This window comes from Diabrotica undecimpunctata, chromosome 1 (assembly GCF_040954645.1).
Source record: "Diabrotica undecimpunctata isolate CICGRU chromosome 1, icDiaUnde3, whole genome shotgun sequence".
Lineage (NCBI taxonomy): Eukaryota > Metazoa > Arthropoda > Insecta > Coleoptera > Chrysomelidae > Diabrotica > Diabrotica undecimpunctata.
This window is the reverse complement of record NC_092803.1, coordinates 51,955,487-51,977,441: the sequence shown is the minus strand read 5'-3', so window position 1 is coordinate 51,977,441 and position 21,955 is coordinate 51,955,487. Positions and strand designations below refer to the sequence as shown.

Sequence of the window (21,955 nt, the reverse complement as noted above, 5' to 3'; positions counted from 1 at the left end):
TTCTGCAAATAATATAGGGATTTGAGTAAGCTGGGTGCTAATACAGGTTTTATGTGTAATGAAATATTTTTTAGTGATATAATATAGCCATTTAAGATAAGGTGCATCTTAATGATAGACCTAGTACGACTGATAAAGAAAACTTTGCTCTGTATTAAGAGAGAAATAGAAGATATATTGAATAGTATAGACCAATATTCGGTATTACCCGGGAATCTTAAAAAAAAGAAAGTTTTAAAAAGAGGGATTGAAAGGAAAAGAATTCGAATTAGCGTGGGTTATAAGATGTTTGGAGTAAAAGAAGCTAGTGGAATATGCTAAGATAATGCATGAAATCTTAAGATTAAACGAACTTACCTGAAGTTCGGTCTTGATTATATGAGACCTCACCGAAATAAATTAATAAATTATAGTACCTCTGCCTTTAGCTAATTATTCACAACTTTAAAGCATAAACCACTTGAGCCTCTTCACCCGTCTTGTCTCGAGGCCCACCTCGAGACAAGATATTCAGTCTATTTGAAAGTTGTTGTTGCAACATATTATGGGCTTTTTTTAAAAAATGTTAGGGTGGGTTGGGATTTATTTATTTCGATGAGGCCTCATATAATCAAGATCGAACTTCAGATAAGTTCGTTTGATCTTAAGATTATATATGTGGTTGTTTTTAAGATTCTAGTTTTTCTTAGAACAAAGATCTATGCACTGTGATCTGATGATGGGGCCTATATTGTAAGCCTCAAAACCAGTAGCCTAGAAATTCTTTTTCAACAAAAAACTTCTTTATAATTTTGAAACTTGACTTATTACCTATACACTTGTTTATTTTAGTTGTAAGTCAGTTGTTTATTTCACACATCAGTTGTATATCGGCGAATAGTTTAACTGTAATGGCAACATCATTGCAAATAGCCTAACTGGTATGCCTATGGATAGTCATTTATTCTGCGAAATTAAATTAATACTATATATACAACATATAATTAAAAAAGAAAGTTAAATATTTTAACGATGCAATGGATTATACTATTAAAAAACATTTTTATAACAATAATGTAAATATTTTATATAAGAAAATAGTTTGAAGTATTTTGTTTTTTTACGCCATATTATTAATTTCAGCTCGGTATCTTGCTTACCCTTCGTTTGGCGATTCTGCAAGGATCATTACCAAAATTTTCGCAGCAGGACAACCCAGCGGCATTCCATCCTTCGATCTATGTGAGGTAAATAAACAGTTATCTTATTTTTCAACGTGACTATAATATTTTGCAACATTCTATTTAATATTTTTTTCAATAATAAAATGTAAATATTTTCAATTAGGTATTGCATTTATAAATTTGGTATAAGAAATATTTTATTAATAAAAGCAAAAATGTCAATTATATAATGAAAAACTATTTTAATTATTATATTTTTTTATTATTTTATTCTAAATTTCAGCAATTTTTTAAATTGAGAATTTCAGATGCCATGAAAACGGGGGCTTTCCTATACGTCGATATACGAATAAATATTATTAATTATTATTTATTTATCAACAATTGTTCCCCAATCTAAGTTTTTAATTATATAGGCAATAGGCATCGAAAAATAATAAAAATTGATCACATGACAATGATTGGGCATTGATTTTTTCTTTTAAAGATATTTTATTTGAGATTTTACAGACGAAGTCAAATGGCATTGCATTTTGTATAAGACAAATTAATGACTTTCGATATACGATAATTAAAAAACAAGAGCAGTATAAAATATTTTGGATAAAACTGAAAATATGTGGATAGAACCTGAAAGAAAAAAAATAGAGATTAGTATTGTAATGTCAGCGACAGACAGACGTCCTTTTGAATTAATCCTTTTCAATTGTTTTTTGATCCTCCGTAAGATTGTTTTTTAGTTCTAAAAACACATTCATAGATTTATATGTATAACATAACATACCTTAGACCTTATGTTCCTTTAAATTTAACTCCCCATAAACATCTCTCATCGACGAAACAAGTAAAAGCAGATAAAATTTCTTTCATGAATTATTCAACCCCGTAAGAAGGGAATATTTCGTCATAAACCATTCGAATATCCATAACAAAAATAATTTCTTTATTGCTCGCGTTAGAGGGCCCTTTACGATTAAGACGTACAACCATAAAGTGCAATTTTATTGGTTTAGGGACATTAAAGTGGTCAGCGGTGATGTACATAAAGCCACTGACGCAGCACCGTCTATAAAATCAAATTTCCAGAAGCACGGGATGTCTTATTTTTATTACAAGCTTGCGTAGCAACTTCCGATCTATCCTCTAAAACTACTAAGTGGTTTAGGTACTATAAAAATTTCATTATTATATAATACATATATATATATATATATATATATATATATATATATATATATATATATATATATATATATATATATATATATATATATATATATTATATATACGTTACCGAGAAAGATCGAAATAATTAGCGAGTGTCAAAAATTGTCGGTGAATGTCGTCACATACCAAATACCTTGGTGAAAAATGTTCGATAGAATTTTATTGCTTTCGTCAGTGACTGTCGACAAACACCAGGAAGATAACTCTTAAGAATAAAAGTCTAAATATACTACTTAAGTAAAAACTCTACACTTATTTTTGTTTAAGCTTGAAATCAAATCACAATTTTTAAAACATTGTTTCTATTCAATCATAGAATACCTATGTACAGCTTTTGCACAACAGTGCTAGTTTGGTCAGGGTATTTGCCAGTCTACTATGACAACGTTTCATGTTTTTATGTTTGTCATGAACTTGGCCTCACTTAGATGGAAATCTAAACTGTAAACATACAATAATTAAATATTAAAAGCGGTATCAGTGCGAGGAAGTCCAATTACTTATTTGTCGTAAACTTTAGTTAGGTAAAAGTTGGAGTATAGATAGATAAATATTTTTAAATATACAGGCCCCTTATAGTAAGGGAAATATATATGAAAATATTTAATTTTAATATACAGGATTGGTTGAAACTTGGAACAGGTATTTTTGGAGTTTTGGTAAATGGAACACCCTGTATTTTATTATTGTAATAAATTGTTATTTTATGATAATTTATTATTTATTGAGTATTTAATATATGTGTACCTAATTGCGTTAATTTGTAAGGTATTCCTGATTTTTTGTGCCGACAATTAATTGCAACAAAAATTAGGTGAAACTATCAGTTTGGCCGTGAACATATTTCACACAATCAAAAATAATTTTTCGACAAAAATACATACTAATCTAAACTGATGCTTAATTTATTACTGTTTAATTAAATATCAAAATACCTGGGTAGTTAAGATTGTTGGTGTGTAAAGAGTTTTAATAAAAACACAATATTCTACCTAGTTGCCTATGACTTTGACATTAAACCTGCTTAAAAGTTTAACATAAAACTATGTTTATATTTACTGTTTCTTTGTTACTATCAATAACATAATTTTTTTTTAAAAAGCACCTATTAATATTGATTTTGTGCCACGAAAGTAGAAAAAACAATTGCTACTAGCAACAAGAATTTAACATCTGCAATTTTAAGATAGACGACAACCAAAATGAGAAGCTTTTCAAAGTTTGTTACAATAGTTTTAACGGACTGGATAAATAAATTGCGAAAAATCTGATCGAACAAAAAATATTAAATACTAAGACATAATAAATACAAGAAAATTAATTAAATGTAATCCGTAATATCACTGAGAATCACCTTATTTTTGTTGCAATTAATGTTTGGGTTAAGAAAATCACAAACACCTCACAAATTAAAGTAGTAAGGTATAGAAAATACTTAATAAATAATAAAGTATCATAAAATAAGATTTCATTACAATACTAAAATACAGTGTGTTCTATTTAAGAAAACTCAGAAATTACTCATTCCAAGTTTCGACCAACCCTGTATCAAAATTAAATATTTCGCTATGATATTAATTTTAGACAATAATAGACTATAAAACAAATCCTTTAAACATACAGTTGGTACAGTATAAATCCCGATGTATATGTCATTATCTACGTCAGAATTCTGAGTTGACATTGTTGCCAAATCACAAAAAATTCCTGAATTCTTTTTAAATCAAATATATTTTATAATTATTGCTAAAGTGGAATATAATAAAACAAATTAATATTCAATGTAAATAAATAAAGCAATTACTAATAATCTAATAGTAATAAATAATTTTTCATTACTTATTACCTTATGTTATAAGACAATGTTAATTCATCTTTTTTTCTTCGGCTTTAAATAAAATTAAATAAATTAAATTAAATTAAATACAATTAAATAAAACTAAATATAGATATGCGAAATTATAAAAAAAATTAAATTTAACTTAAAAAAATAAGTAAAACTGTATAAAATTAAATAAATTTAAACAAAATTAAATAGAATTAAGCTAAATTAGGTAATATTAAATAAAATGATGAAAAATGAGTAAATAGACTTCCTTGTACTAATGCCGCACCCTGTATAATCAAATCCTATTCACTGGAATTGTATATTTCCGGTACAAATTATGATGTGGTTGCTTTGTCTAATACGTATTTCGAACCATTGGTTGTTAAAAAAATACTGTATAGTTGGTACTATTATAACGTGATCTTTAGTTTAAATATAGTAGATCTTAAAGGTTGTATAGGAATTTTCTTAGAGTATAAAACTATTAATTATTATGATCGTTGTGTGAATGATAAGATAGATTCTTATAGATATTCGTCATTAAGTATCAAATTTTTATAAATTAAAAAAAATTTTTTCTAGATTCTTTAGCTCTTAGTTATAATAAATTGCATTAAGCATTTATTTATGTTTTGATGATTTACTACATTATTAGTATTTATATTTTTTAAGAATTGTCGATCATAGCGTTAATCGATCATTTAGTTGATACAGAGTATTTACAAACAAAATATTCACCTAATGGTTATTACCTATCAATATGTACAATTTTATTGGATGGCAACAAAAAAATTAATTTTTACAAAATAGTACTGATCGTGCATAAAATTTTAAACAAAAAATTAAATCGTGTAGAATATATCGATTGCTTTCAAATAGTTTTTTCATTCATTGTTTTGTTCTAGTTCGACTGACAAATTTAAAACAAATAATTGTATATTTAATTTCTCAATAAAGAGCGAATAATGCAGCTGTATATATGCTACAGTGGGGGCTAATTAATATGGATATATACTTAAATTGGTCATGACTGCGCCATCAACTCCAATGCTAGATTTTGAAGCATCTGTAAATACACTGGAATGATTACAAAATTAACCGGATACTCAGATTTTTACGTATTTTTTTTTTGTTTTTAGTTAAAAACTTTTTTCATTTAATTTTTTATTTTATGCCTTATTAACGATAACGTTTTTCACTTGTTTGAACATATTATTTTTGCGAACAACAGTTCTACACAATTTTTTGTTATTAATGTCAAATATTGCCTTAAATTAAATAGCATTATTTTAAGTTTATTTTGGTATTTTAAATGTTCAAACTTTGATATAATTGATATGTTAAAATTGACGGTATGCTTATTTTAAAAAAAGGCAAATTTAATGCATATTTTCCAAAGAAACGCATATTTAATGCATATTTTTGTGTAAATTAATGCATATTTATGTGCATATTTTTTACTTTTGTTTGCATATTTGCAGATTTAAATAGTATGTTTCAGTTTTAGTAAATTTTTGTATTATCAAATTTATATTAGTAGGAAATATACGTTTAACAAAAACGACTACAATATAAACTACTTACTCATATCCGAGTATAAAAATATAATTATGCTCTTTTTTACGTCAAGGGAAATTAGAAATATGTATATATAGATTTTTTAAAAACAGTTCTCTCGCATTTGTCGTCCGGTTGATTCAAACCCGGTACTTTTTTAGGACATTATTTACGCATAAGTTTACGGCTCCATACGAAAATGGAAGTTAACGGTTGTAGTTTTTGTCGTAAAATCCCCAAACTCCTCGTTTTTGCGAAGGGTATTGGAATGGAATGAGTTTGATTTTTGGCTGAATTTGAAAATAACCGCACATTTCCATTTGCAGCATTTCCATTCTCACTTTTATTTTCATTCCATTTGCATTTAGATTTCAGGGACAGCTTCGTGGTGAGTTTTAATGTGAGCTTGACGAATGTAGAAATAAGGGGATGTCATTAGGCTGTAACATAGGGGTGTTTTTATGAATATAAAGAGAAGGAAAAAAATAACTGTGACGAGCACAAGACCAGAATTAAATCAAACGTTATAATTTTAATTACTCATTTTGCTTGACTTTTTTGTTCTTTTTGCAAGTTTCATTTATACATTTTACCCATTTTTAATTTATTGTAAAATTTTTTTAAATATTTTTATGTAGATATATATTTTGTGGTGTTTTCATAGGTGACAAATTTATTATTTTAGATAAGAAAATTTCTTTGTTGCATTATCTCTACTCCCTATCCGTTTCATACCGTATTTTAATCTTGATTATTAATGGTCTTCCTAGGCATTTTACTGTAGATTTCCCGCTCTTGTTCTGATCTAATGTTTGTCTATTTTAAATGGAACAATATTACCTTTTCTTTTTTTCCTTACTAATTGGCATCTGTAATAAAAATCGTTTCTGAATAGAGAAAATTTTTAAATATCTCTTAATAATTATTGTTAATAATATTTATACATCAGCATTTGATGCACATAAATCACATATTTATAAGTAGGAAGATTAAAATAGTATTATGGATAAAAGTAAATATATCTACTTCATTCAACGGTGTTATTTAACTAAGGAGCAATGTTTACTCCTTTGGCAGCTTTTCACAGTCACTCCACTCAGTTTTTTCTGGCTTCTTCCTATTTAAGGCTAGGGTGACAACAAAATGATATTTTAGTCTGTTGTACAACTTTTTCTTAACAAATAAGTTACATTTGAAGAATCGCTGAACTTTTGCGTTAAGTCTTCGTATAAAATCAATCTACGTACAGCGTAATTATAATTTGACAATTGACTTGTTGGGAAAGCTCGAGCTTTACATTTCTTACCAATCACCAAATTCGCAGCCAATATCTTAGTATCAACAAACTTTCCAAAGAATTAAAAATTAAATTTTTAAAATAATAAACTTCATGCATGAATGGGTCGGTTTTTCTACTTCTTTTTACCTCCACATAAATATTTTCCTATCTGATAGATAGTTATCTGAAGGTTAGATAATTATTTATAGAATAAAATGCATCCGTCTTTTCAAGTCAAATTATGTTGCGATTACTTATCTGTAAGATAAAGTAAAATTTATTTCGAAACACACCAATATTTAATTAGTTGTCAAAGAAAACACACTAATATTTTAATATTTCTTTTGATTATACAATTTGTGGTCTCAGGAATAAATTAAATTATGTAAAAAAAATTAATAATAAATAAAAAATAGTACATGTATATTAACAATTCTTCAGAGGTTTCTCCATACCACTAAAATATTATATAAGGTTAGCTCAAACATCTTCAACTTTAGAAAGTTCAATAATGTCTTTATTTAGCAATTCATCTTTAAAATTGTCTTTATTTTGATCTCTCGCTAGGTTATATGTTGCTGTAGATTAGAACGGTTGAATCTTTTTAACTTTACAGCCACTTCCATTGGTTCAAATAGTACCTAAACCTTGTCATCCATATACTAACCTCCCAAAACCTGACCCCCTTAAAACTTCAATTCAATTTTTTTTCTTTTTAGTTTAGCTATAAAATGGGTTAGGATACAATATACTTAACGTATTTTTGTTTAAATGTATACTAAAAAGTATACAATAATACTGACGAAACTAATAAACTAACGAAAGTTTATGAAGAAAACTTAAAATTATAAACAAAATAAATTTATCTCAGGTGGTACAATCTAAAGTAGTTAATGTGTCTAACATTACTTTTGCTGCAAATAAAAGTTACGTACATATTTATGTCATCTTATAAAACGTCTCTGTGTTTGATTTCTAATCGTCCCATGATCAAATGTGTCATATTTAACTTCATCGAGGACATTTGAGATTATTTGAGGTGTAAGAGTACGAGTTTTAGGTGTTGATATTGTAGGAACTACTATTTGTGGAATAAAATCTATTTGTTTGATCTTTGGCTGGATATTTAAAATAATACCCAGGAGTTTACTGTCATTGCATTGAGGCAAAATTGGAATATTAGCCAATTCCATTTTCGACTTGTTATATTTATGTAATGACGAGCACACCACTGGTCAAACAAATGAACACCTCTCATGCCAGTATTATATTCCTGAATCAAAGGTGGCTGCAGAACAGCTACCGTTAGTTTTTCATTTGTTTATGATTATGACTGTAAGGTTTACAAGTTGTTTTGGTGACAAGATCATCGCCTCTATTGGTAACCAACATAACTTGGCTATTGAAACAGAACTGCCTAAAGGTTTATTAGCATCTCTTTTACATTAAGAGTATTTAAACACCAAAACTTAAATCTAAATCGAATGGGCTTTCCCTAATAAATTGTTTGAAATGATGACGACCGTAACAGGGTTCCATCGCTTCATCCAGAGACCATAGAGTAGGTAACTGGTTTGTATACAATTGAAACTTTATTAACATATGCTTTAGAAGAACTGAACATAAAACTCTTTAGGAGCAATTGTAAAAGATTTATTTCCATTTTTGTACTTCGCATATTTTTAGAACTCTTCGCAAATTTGTTGAACAAATTCCAATAGCCACAAAAATTTAAAAAGGTCAATAAAGCAACCTACGTACGTTATGTTTTTTCGACTTTCAATATTTTAGGCTTAGGCAGGTTCTTCGCTGATAAACCTGTTCTTATTTAAAGTTAAGGGTTCCAAACGAAATTCCATACTTTTACGGTCGTGTGTAATTATTTACACCTGAGAGATTTCTGCCAGTAGAATAGGGCCTAATAAATTCACGCTATTAGTATTCGTCAAATTTGCTTTTTCTCGAACTTTTTCTCGAACTTCATCGACATCCTTGTCTTCGTCGTGTTCAGGGGAAAACAATGTAACATTTATTAATTGTGTACCGGCCAGTTCATCGCTACTATCTGACACTTCCAGAGACTCCATTAGCTCTTAGTTAGTAAGTGGTCTCCTAAAAAAACCAACATATAAAACTACAAACATAAGTAAGTTAATGGTCATGAAATCTTAACGTATGAATTTTCGTACTCTTAATTTTAGATTACTTTCAGTAAAGCATAGTGTTTCTATATACCACTAAATACAGACAGTAGTGTAATTTAATATCTAAATAATAAAATAAACAAAGAATCCTAACAAAAATATAACAACTTATCCATAAAAAAATTTTTATTTCAAATCTTTAGTAAAAGGTATAAATAAAATACCCAAACGGACTATATCACAAATACAGAACGTTTTCGGAATGTAAATTTCATCATCAGTGTAACCTGAAAGTAATTAACCACTTTAATTAAAAGAACGTACGATTTAAAATGGTGACTAAGGCTATGCAAAATGTGGTTAATACTTACAAAGTATACATGCTATGAGCCACTAAAATATATGGGTGAAAACCCTTTAAATGTTATTAATTTATAAATATGTTACATTATATTATGTTATTAAAAATTAGGATGTTTAAGTATATATATTTAGAGATTCTACAGTATTCACTGCCTTCCCTCGCTCAACCGTTTCCATCTCTCTTTGTTGTTCCATTCTCCATCGTTTAGTCCTCTCTTACTCATGGCGTCGTCTACTTCGTTCCTCCAGGATTTTCGGGGTCGTTCTCTTTTCCTCCTTCCTATGGGGCTCCATTCGGTTATTCTCTTTATCCATCTGCTGTCGATAGTTCTTCTTACATGTCCATACCACTTCAGTCTTTTTTGTTCTATATATTTAGTATGTCTGTTTCTATTAATGTTCTTTGCTTTATTTCATCATTACTTCTCCTATCCATTCTTGTTACTCTGCAGCATCTTCGCAGGCATTCCATTTCTGTTGGAAAGTTGATGTGAAAGTAAATTGAGATTGCACGATTTGTTGTTGATTTCACACTACTACCTTACATACCAACATTAACACCCAAACTAACTAAAGTCTTTGCTAACTATTCTGATATTAAAATTGTAACTAAAAATGTTCAAACATAAGCATCATTGTATACAAAAACTAAATCACCTATTTGCATTATGGAAAGCTCAAATGTAGTTTATATAATACCATGCGAAAATTGTAATAAGTCATAATCGGACACACATCTAGAAATCTAATAGGCAGACTAACATCACATAAAAGTGACCTTAGAAATAATAAAAATACGTGTGCATTAATAAATCATGCAATTAATAAAAATCATTCATTTAATTTCAATGAAACTAATATATTAAGACGTGAAAACCAATTAAATAAAAGAGAATTCTTAGAAATGGTATGCATAAATAAATATCAATGCGTTAATAAAACAACTGATATTGATAAACCAAGCAATATCTATAATTACATTCTGTCTTACAAAAATTAATACCATAATTTTCTAATATTAGATTTTCTGACTATAAATACTATAATTTCAAAAAATTTAAATATTCATATTTGGTGCCACTTTGTACGTACCCATAATAACAATCAAGAGTTAGTTATCAACAACAAAAAATATAACAAACAGAAACGAGTGTCTTTCTGACATAAATCAAACATCAACATAATCAATGTCATAATGAATTTGTACAAAATTAAATAAAATTAAAATATTGTACTTACATAACTAGATAATTTTAATAAGTTAAGTTTTAATGTTTTGTAAATTTGAAAATTTAATGGATTAACCTCATGTTGTAAGTTTTTATACTAGTTTTATACAATGCTATTTAATTTTAATTTCATTGTATTTACTGATACCATATTTTAGCATATCCTGAAGAAGCAAATAAATTTTGCGAAAGCTAGATAAAGAACAAAGAGTTTCACTTTCCTGCCCTATTAATGACTGCAACACCAAAATAAAACTTTATTTTACATAACGTGTCAGTCAATAATACCTAACTACTTTATATATATATATATATATATATATATATATATATATACAGGGTGAGTCATGAGGAACTTTACATACTTCTACCATATGTAGAGTCCCTCAGGGAGCATATCATGTGGCCACTAAAAAATGTCAACTCCTCTTCTTTATTAATTAACAGGGTGATTTATGTAATTGACCATTTATTTCATTTTACTGTAGTGTTTATACTGCTCATTTGATTTTTTAAATTTTTGCATGATACAGTACACTACTATCAAGCATTCGACTGGTATTAGCTAAACTAAAAAATTCCAGGACTGGCTTTGGAAAAATTAATTTAGGGATTCGTATTAAATATTACACCCTGTATAAATTTTTTGTAAAATGCAATAAGTGATTTATAAACTACATAAATAGCCAATGAAAACGACATATGCGACAATGTTGTCGCACTTTTATTAAATTTTTAGTGAACGATCAAATCTTATAAAGTATCAAATTATAAGGTATTAATTTAAACAAATGTTATAAATTTCAAACATTTTAATTAAAATGAGTTCCTACAACATAATCTAATACGTAGAAAATTAACATATTTACTGTCACTTTGTATTATCTCTACGATAGAATCAATTGTTTTTCAATTTTAAATTTTTACTCATAGATCGTATTGGGGCATTATTTTCGATAAATAATAAATTTAATTGATTAAAAAGTCAAACCTCTTGTATGTGTTAGTTTTTGTTGATTGTAAATGATTAAAATTTTATGTCAAATAATAATACATTGCATCAACTCTACTAAATAAAAATAAATCTAAAAAAGTTTAAAATAAAGGTTGGCGTTGACCGTTTGACGTTTCTTGATATTTTATACCCATTGTCATTATTGTCATTATCAATTGTTATTTATGTGTACAAGAATACATATTCCTTCTGTCATATCTACGTTAAGTACATTGTGTTGTGACACATTGTGACACAGAATATGCAGACATAATATTTGTTTATGGATTCTGTAATGGGAATGGTAGGGCTGCTAGTAGAGAATATCGCAGGAGATTTCCTAATCGTCGAACTCCCAGTTATCCAACATTTGGGTCAGTTTTTAATTATTTACGAGAAAATGGCACTTTTCCTAGTGGAACAACAGAGCGACATGTAGATGAAGCGCAGGAAGATGACATTATGAACGCCGTTTCTATGAACCCTACAGTAAGCACTAGACAAGTAAGTCGAGAACTCAATGTTACTCAATCAAAAGTAAGTAGAGTCTTACAAAAAAATAATTTATACCCATATCACATTCAAATGGTTCAGCGACTACATGCTGGAGATGAGATCGATAGGTTAGAATTTTGTAGATGGATTAACAATAATCGACCAACGCTATACAGGACACTATTTACAGATGAAGCCCAATTTACCAGAGACGGGATAAATAATTCACGAAATTCACATGTGTGGGCAGAAGAAAATCTCCATGCTATTCGAGAACGTCGTTCTCAGTTAAGGTTTTCGGTTAACGTGTGAATTGGTGTCATAAATAATCAATTAGTAGGTCCTCACTTTTTTGATGGTCCTTTAACAGGGCAGGTCTATTTGAACTTTTTACAAAATATTTTGCCGAATTTGCTTGCCAACGCGAACGTTGCTATCCGAGGGATGTATTTTCAGCATGATGGGGCACCCCCACACTTTTTACTGGCAGTGAGACAACATCTCAATAATGTTTATGGCAACAGGTGGATAGGACGTGCAGGTCCTATTTCGTGGCCTTAAAGATCCCCTGATTTCAATCCCGTTGATTACCATATTTGGGGGACGATTGAAGCAACTAGTTTACGCAGTGAATATTAATAACTGACAACAATTAATTGATAGAAGTATACATTGTTGTAATACTATTAGAAACGATCCCCAGAGTATCCGTAATTCAATACGTCAATTAACAATTCGGCAACAAAAATGTGTACAGGCTGCAGGGTTCCATTTCGAAAATCTATTTTGAATTATTTTTATTTTGTTACCATTATTGTATCTTTTCCAGTTCTAATTTATGGGTTTATCATAACTATGTACATATTTTTAGTTTTTTTTTTAAATTGTTCTTCGTTATTGTTAGTAGTTACTGTTTTTTGTTGTGCAGTGACTCAGTTTATCATTTCAATTTAAATGTTTGAAATTTATAACATTTGTTTAAATTAATTACCTTATAATTTGATACTTCATTATGGTTGTTCTATTTTTGGTAAGATTTGATCGTTCACTAAAAATTTAATAAAAGTGCGACAACATTGTCGCATATGTCGTTTTCATTGGCTATTTATGTAGTTTGAAAATCACTTATTGCATTTTAAAAAAATATATACAGGGTGTAATATTTAATACGAATCCCTTAATTAATTTTTCCAAAGCCAGTCCTGGAATTTTTTAGTTTAGCTAATACCAGTCGAATTCTTGATAGTAGTGTACTGTATCATGCAAAAATTAAAAAAATCAAATGAGCCGTATAAACACTACAGTAAAATGAAATAAATGGTCAATTACACAAATCACCCTGTTAATTAATAAAGAAGAGGAGTTGACATTTTTTTGTGGCCACATGATATGCTCCCTGAGGGACTCTACATATGGTAGAAGTATGTAAAGTTCCTCATGACTCACCCTGTATATATGCATAATAACATTGGATCCATGTTACGCATCTTCATCAAAAACCCAATCATTTGTGTTGTTCGTCAACCAACTTTAAAACCCCTACGACTATAATATGATATGTGTAAGTCCCAAGCGTTTCACCGATTAACATCCCCCTCCGGTGGCGGCCGTTCAACACCCTGTAATCAAGCAAGTTTAGTACACAACTTCGAAGGCGACTCGACAAAGTTCAGATTCGATGCGAGTTTATTATTTATATACAATATAAAGTTAAATTGAGCGAGTTATCTGCGGTAAGCCCGAGCAAGTGCTTTCCGGGGATTATCTGTAGACTTCGGTGGTTTCATCGGTTTCGTCGTCTCTAACCTAAACACCGACCCACCTACCCATTCGTGACAAACATTATCGTTTATTAAAATCTTTAAGTCTTGTATATCAGGATGAGTTTCGAAAACTTAATGGACTTTAGGCTATTGAGATAATATTGACTTTTTTAAATCAATTTTACATCAAGTTCATATATATTCAAACTATTCTTTGGATTTATTTTTTTTTTATTTTAAATTTCAGATTTACTTTAGTAATAATAATAGGAGTGTGAAAGATTGATCAGAGGATTGACCATCCTCTGTATTTTTGGTCATCTCAAATGCCAACCAAATCCTAATCTACTATACGCGGCAAAGGTCTACTACGAATTAACCTAATATACTTGAAAGGTTCTTGATATGTACCAAATAAATACGAAAAGTGAGTATATCTGTTCCTGAAAACTAGATGCCTGTGGCAAGAAATATGACCCGTGAAGCTCCCAATTATAATGTATAGGCTGCTATATCTATGGCTAGATAATCACAATGCCTGCCTTATCCAGCCTCAGTATAAGTAGCTTATTCTTCTTTCATAATTTACCCTTCTTGAACATCACTTGAACATTCTCCAGTCTGGTCAAAGATCTAATTTAAAAACGTGGCTGTCAGGTTGTTTAAATTGATACACACACATCGAACGGTGATTTTGTTCTCTTCAGATACTACAGCCTTAATCTCAGACATTCCTGTCTGGATATGTGACAGTTTAAACTCTTTAGAATTTCATATACAAAGATATATAATAAAAGTTCTATGAAAGATGTGTTAAAATCATCAGAGATATACATTGTATTCAAAAGCAGCAGTGGTAGGTTGCGATCATTGCCTTGTATTATGTAGAAAGCAAGCAATTTAATTAAACCCAGCTTGTGAGATGAGATATGTTTACCCCTAGGAATTACGTTCGGGTATAACAATTCATCGGAGCGAAGTGTATGAACTCGAGTAAAACAGAAACCACTTTACCCCGCTACAATGCTTTAGACTATCCCTATTCTTTCTATAGCACTCTGATGCGCGATAGGGGCACAACTATCAGCCAAATGCTGTTCATGTGGGAGTCCTGGCTGATAAAACTTCAACATGGTTCCCTAACCGATTTAAATTCAGGACAGCGTGGCGGGCTTCATTCCTGTAATCCTTTAGTGGCTTGTCTGCAAATCTAACTATTATTATGTAAAATAAAAAACTATCCTCAAATACTTTACACGCAAGAGAGCGATGTTAATACAAACAAAAATCAAAGTTTGAGAACTAAATACGGAATCCACGGAATACTTATACCCAAAAAGCATATCAGAGAAGATTGCTGGAAATGAAATATTAGAAAACGATAACATCAAGGAAAGCCGTGATTAGCTTAAAAATATTATAATTGACACAGCAACAGAATTACTTAAAGAAAGGAAAGTAACTAATACTAACATACCAAATAAGAAAACTCCATGGTTTAGAGAGGAAGTAAAGATAAAATTTAAAGAAAACAAGAAAGCCTTTTTACAATACACAACACAACAAACACAACAGACAGACAACTACAATAAACGAATTAGAAATGAAACGAATACTTTTATTATACAAATAAAAAGAAAACACTAACAAAGCTTCTCAAAACATATGGAATACGACATCTACGAAACACACAAAAAAATATGGAGAATGATCAGAGGACAAAGAAAAGAAACACATGAACTAATAAAAACGAAACTCATTCAGAAGAAAACATGGGTAGCTAACTTTTGATCCCTATTTGCTAAAAGTGACGATAATGAACGATCAACACCAGAGATAACGACAAACGAAGAAATAAATATTGAGGAGAAAGAGGTAAAGAAAGCATTAAGAAAATTAAAAATGGAAAATCACCAGGAAAGAACAGAATACCGAACGAACTCCCAAAGTACAGAGGACCAGATCCGACCAAACAACTATTAAAACTAATCCAAAAAATAATACGACAAAACAAAATTTCTCAAGAATGGAGATCATATAATAATATAATAGGCAAGTCTTTTACAGCTGGCATCCCAAATTCCAGCATTTTCTGTCGAAATAATCTTCAGTTTTTAAATATGTGGCGGTCATTGCATCTTCGATATCTTCTTTTTGGCCATCAATTTTTAGGCATTCTCTGCAGGTGTCAATATCAGTTTAGTCTTTTGTCTTCGATAATATCTATTATGCCTAGGCCAATTTCCATTTCTCTCCTAATGTCTACGTTTCGGCCTAGTGTCTAGTATTTCGGCAACATCGTCTCCAATAGTGTATTTCCATGGCCTTAATTTTTGATTTATTTCTTTGATTAATTTTCCAGAGGTCGGCGCCGTACAACCCGATACTTTATTGTTTCGCAATGCTTTAGTTAGAAGGTCTTCATCGTTTTAATAAAAAAATAATACTGCTAGCCCTGAATGAACATTGGGCTATCTCAGTTTAAGTTAAAATTTCTTATTTTGAAGTACACAACATTTTCTATAAAGGAGCCAACTGTTGGCTATAGTAATATCAAAGAGGTGATAAAATAACCAGAGATACCATTTTTTGTCCTCATCTTAATCTCGTAATCACCAATATAACTGTTTATAGCGTCAACTCCAGCCATATGAGCATTATATCAGGAACCAAACTTCAACATGCAATGGTGACGTACTTTTAGTATATTTTACAGTTAGTTACATTTTACCTTTATATGTTGATAGGAATGTAACAATTTTATTATCCAGCCAAAATAACAGAGATACCTTAACACCATCAATATCACATATGAATTCATGAGAAGATCCTCTGGGTTTTTTTTGAGTTTCTGGTCAGAAGGTAGCTTACAATTAGGTAATCTTGTACGTCTTACCGTTCCCAACGAGTAAATACCATGTTGCAATAGGTATTGCTGCCTTAAAGATATCAAAATATAAAAATTAATAATTAAAATTAATAATTAAAATATAAAATCAAAATATAATAATATACTCTGTAATTTTGAACACTAGGTATTATTTGACAAAGTCTGAAAACAACAACTTGGCACTTGATCCCAAGTCAAGTTCATTTATCCCACAATATTCGGCTCGTTTTCTGTAACTCTTCATCAAATTATTGTCATTAAAATGTAAATTTTGACAAATTTGTTCGAATCTTTTTGACGCATAACTTCTTTTATCTGGGGAAGTCCTAAAGCATTGGACCAGTAACTTCTTACGCTTGGCGTTTTTACTAACGACATGTGTATACAGATGCCAACATATTGCTTTATATCATTAGTAGTAAGCATCGCAGTTTTACTAGGATTAGTTTGTGTCGAATACAAATTAGATAGATATATAAATTGAAAAAAATGTACACATCAAGTTATATATGAAAACAGATATAAAAGAAAACAAAAAAGCTGGGTCTGAATAAAGATTTCCATAAGAACGTGCAGAAAGCTGTAGTCCTGTCGACATTCAAGCGATAAATTAATATTGGTTTCTGTATCCTAATTAGAAATATATACCTATGAAAAAAGATTATCTCGCCTAAAGATAGTTAACCAAATTCAAAACTTTAGTCCTATAGTTTACTATAATTATTTAAAATCTATCTGTTCTATTATTCTCTATAAGTATTGTCGAGTGTCTTATTCCTTGTAACTGTCCCAATATTTGAATCCTTTGCTATCAAATTCTCCATCGATTTCTCTGATTTTGAAGCTGTTACTAAAGTCGCAAATAGGTTTCCAAATTTTTTAAGACAATTTGTTAATACAAATAACCTGCAAAACAACCAGTAATTATAAGTTATAAGTAACAAAACATTTAAATTGAAAACAAATTAAAAAGAATTTTCTGTCTTCTTTTTGATCATAATTTTCACTACTTAGTGACAGTGAAATAAACTAATACGTTCAGTTAACTACGAATGCAAACACTTTGTATAAATTCTGTATAGTCTAAGTTTTGATTGACTGACAATGTTTAAGTTTAAGCTCTTGTCTATATTGAGGGCCTGCTCTAATAACTGTCCAATCTATTCCTCAAACTTGATAATCTAATTTTACATATCCCGTCAATTGCATTACCATCAGTCATATTAATAAACTTAGACCGGATCCCTTTAAAGTTTACATAGAGTAGTCAAAAGCAGCTTCTGATAATAAAATGAACATCATTAATTATTAATAGGCCAGTAAATGAACGTGAAATACGGCGAAACCGAAAAGTACTTTTTACTTTCTTCAAAAAGCAGTGAACAATCGAGGCTTGATTACCGCAATAAATTTCAAAATTTGATACATAAATTTTTTTGCATTATACGATATAAAAATATTATGTCCACACTTCCCCAATTAATTTGTAGAATATTGAAAAAAACTACATCTTCCTAGGAAAGGTTCAAAGAATTGTCAAAGAATGTTTATATGAACCATTTTATTACAACTAACTGATCTAGCATTTTTCTTTGATTTTCCGTATAGGGAATATTAGGTAATTATTTTATTCGAAATAAAATTTACATCGAAAACATTGAATATTTGTTTCTGTTTACCATTAGAACCTTTGAAAGTTTTATTAAGTTTTATATAATAGAGTGACAGATCTACGATTTGGTCGGATTCTTTATAGCCTTATTATTCCAATGCAAAAATGAATAGAAATGTTAAAATGAAATGGATTATTCCATACCTCGAATATTTACTAGAGCTTTTCTCAATTATCAGGAGCCAAGTTGGTGTCCAGAAACTCTCCTTACAAACGACGACCGAAGATTCCTCAGATAATTTTAAGACAATTTAATCCAATTCACCTAGTTCGAAATTGCTTCCTAAGGGAGCTAGACCTCTTTAAAGATGCCGCCTTGTAAGTAGTTTTTTTTAATACCTCCAGAACGCTTCTAGTTAGATAAACAAAAACTATTACGATTATTTATCATCCAGAGTTGAATCGATTCCATTATTTGCAAATTTGCAGTACTGGTAATATGCGTTCGGTTTGAGTAGGTCAACGGATATTTTACCCAAGTTTTTTGTTTTCAATTAAAGGGCCCGGTCGTAAAACTTGTTAAGTGACAAAATAAAAAAATTGATAATATCACATTTTGAATCTAAAGACTAACAAAATAATTTTTTGTGAAATCAGCCAATAAATAAAATATTTTAGAAATATAATGCTCTCATATTATAATAAAAAGACGTTGTTTTTTATCAAATTAAATTTTTTTTCAAATTATAACAAGAAGAAATTTAGAAACAAATGGTACTTAACAAGTTTTTTATGCGTCTTAGTTAAGGAAATAAAAATCTGTTACGAAACTATTAAGACACTTAACAGGTTATTAATCACTGGATCAAGTTACTGTAAAAATGTTTAGTTTAAGATAATTTCGTTTGAGCAAAGTCTATACGAAAACAACGGCGAACAGAATTTAAACAACAAATGAACAAGAAAAATAATCTTGGGATTTCAGTAAATAATAGAATGCATGATGTACTGGTGGAATCCACTAGAGGCATGACATCACATGGCCTAGTTTTGACTCTTCTATGGGCAACGCTTCTGGATACTTTTGAGTCCAGTTTCTATTAAAATCTTCTTTCAGTGAGAGAGTAGGTCTACCGCTTTTTCTTTTAAGACTAATTAATTGTAGAATTCCATCGTATAATGTCATAAGAAAGTATGACATAAGGATTATTAATATTAAATACCAGCTCCACGGAGTTGCTTATTCCAAAATTCGATTTGCTCAAATTTTTTCTTAATTCAGAAAAATTTTAAAAATCTTCTCTTCTTGCTTAAGAGGCGCTACAATAAATTTTATTTTCAGAACTACTTCCCATTCACTAGAATAGTAGGTACACTGCATTTTTAGTTTTTGAGAATTTTTCCACTAATGCAAAACCTCTATCACGAGGTAGCATAGTGTGCCCTACTTGTGTAAAAACGTGAATTATTTGTTTAGATACCAGGAGTTGTAGCAAAAATCCCACGATAGTCCAATTCTTGTTTTGACCACAGCAGTTATCAGATACAGCATAAAGTGTGTTACCACGTACATCAAACTTATCAAAATATTTTTTTAAGCAACTAGGAATTCCAACACCACTATTTCTTTTTATAAAAACATGGACCGGCGGTTAATTTAGGAGTAGGAAGAGCTTGCTGTAGATCAAACGTTATCACATGTACGTTATTTTCCTTAGACTCTTCCACTGCTTTTTCAAGAACGTCTCTTGCAGCTTTTGCTTTTCTTAAGTGTAAGAAAAGTCCTTTAGAAGATTCTGATTCCTTAAGTTTTTTGTTATCACCAATTTCTTTAGACTGATTTATATTAATTTGGAACTCATCACACTTTGCACAAGTGTCAGATTTAGGAGTTTAAAAAAAATATTATACTCCTCTGTAAAAAATCTTCTAAAATTAACTTGTCTAAAGAAAAAAATTTAGGGTTTTGTGCTGGATGACTTTCTATGTACTTTTCATATATTTAAATTTTGTAATCAAGGCTCATATACTCTTTAACCGTGTTATGAGGTCGGCTGTAATGACTTTCATATTGAGGTAAAGAGTTTATGAAACGATGAACTGTGTCAATGTCGTTTTGCAAATAATTTCTTTTTTTGGTTTCCATGTCTACCTCTGCGCACTTTTTTAGGAACAATAATACCCTTCTTAAGCATACTCACAATATATTCCACTTGACCTCTATCAATTCCATGCAAAGAAATTAATGCATTTTTGAACATTTTTGTAACTTTTGTTGTTTGATTGAATAGAGTATTCAAAAGTAGAAGTCCTCCTCGTATCCCTTTTTTTGGTCTTTCGTTTTATATTGTTTCTACACATACATCCGAATAGATAAGTATTTTGTATATCATAGCTTAAGAGCTGCCAGAACTTAGAAAATATTTTGGATCGCTCATCTGTTGATATTATCTTTCTTGCTTACTTCACCACCACTTCCTCTGTATTTTTTATATTCCTCTCCAGAATCTTTTAATATTTTTGTTTTTTTTCTGTTTATGTTTCTTTCTTTTTCTTCTCTTCTTTACATTAATATTCTAAAAAATATGATATAATATGACTAGCTATTTCTGCAAGTAAAACATGTTATATTGTTCACTGGAGTTTACAGGTTTTACATGCAACAAACTTAATATTTGACAGTTAACAGATTTTGACGATGTGAGGTAGTGACATCTATAAGTCAAATACCCAATTTTGAAAATTGAAATCTGTGATATGGTTACTTAACAACTTTTTTATGAAAAAATTTTTAAATCTTAGCTAACGTTACTCAACATGTTTTACGACCAACCCCTTCAATTTTTAAGCATTTAAAAAAGAGGTAAAAGAAATAAATTAGACTTACTCATAATCAATTTAATTTTACTACCCAAGACCAAGGCAAAACATCATCAGGTCAGTGGTACAAAGTAAATTAAATGCTGAAATTACAAGAAAGCCCATATAAGGGTACTGTCTTATAATGAAACAGATCAAAAAAGTTACAGTAATTATGCCACTATTACATGTCTGTGTTTATTAATATGTATAAAATTGCTTTAGCAGACAAAGTAACAACCCACAAACGGCTAAGAGAAAAAATCTGTTGAATTGTAATAAATTAGAAATAAAAAAAATACTACTTACATTCCGGTACAAGAGTTTTTATATAGTTATTGGTGATACATAGTTCAAACTATCCCGTATTGCTGATAATGGGTGATCTTCGGTCAATGTTGTAACTGTCTGACAATTTAGGAGGAAGTTTCTTGAGTGGAGGGATGTTAACAGATGATATAGGAGTAAGGTATATGTTATTTTTTGTTGAAAGAAAAAGTGATGTTTTATATTATTTAAATTATTAAAGTTATTTATATTTATTAAAGAGAT

At 29.6% G+C, this 21,955-nt stretch overlaps 1 protein-coding gene across 4 annotated transcripts in view; it reads left to right on the top strand.

Annotated features, from left to right (window-relative positions):
• LOC140449314 (protein O-mannosyl-transferase TMTC1-like) overlaps positions 1-21,955 on the top strand; it is a 1,384,234-nt gene that overhangs the window by 1,126,174 nt on the left and 236,105 nt on the right. For all 4 annotated transcript variants that reach the window (XM_072542477.1, XM_072542470.1, XM_072542463.1 and 1 more), the window contains one exon: positions 1,123-1,226. In XM_072542477.1, coding sequence (XP_072398578.1) covers positions 1,123-1,226 — 104 coding nt within the window. The remainder of the gene's footprint in view (positions 1-1,122; positions 1,227-21,955) is intronic.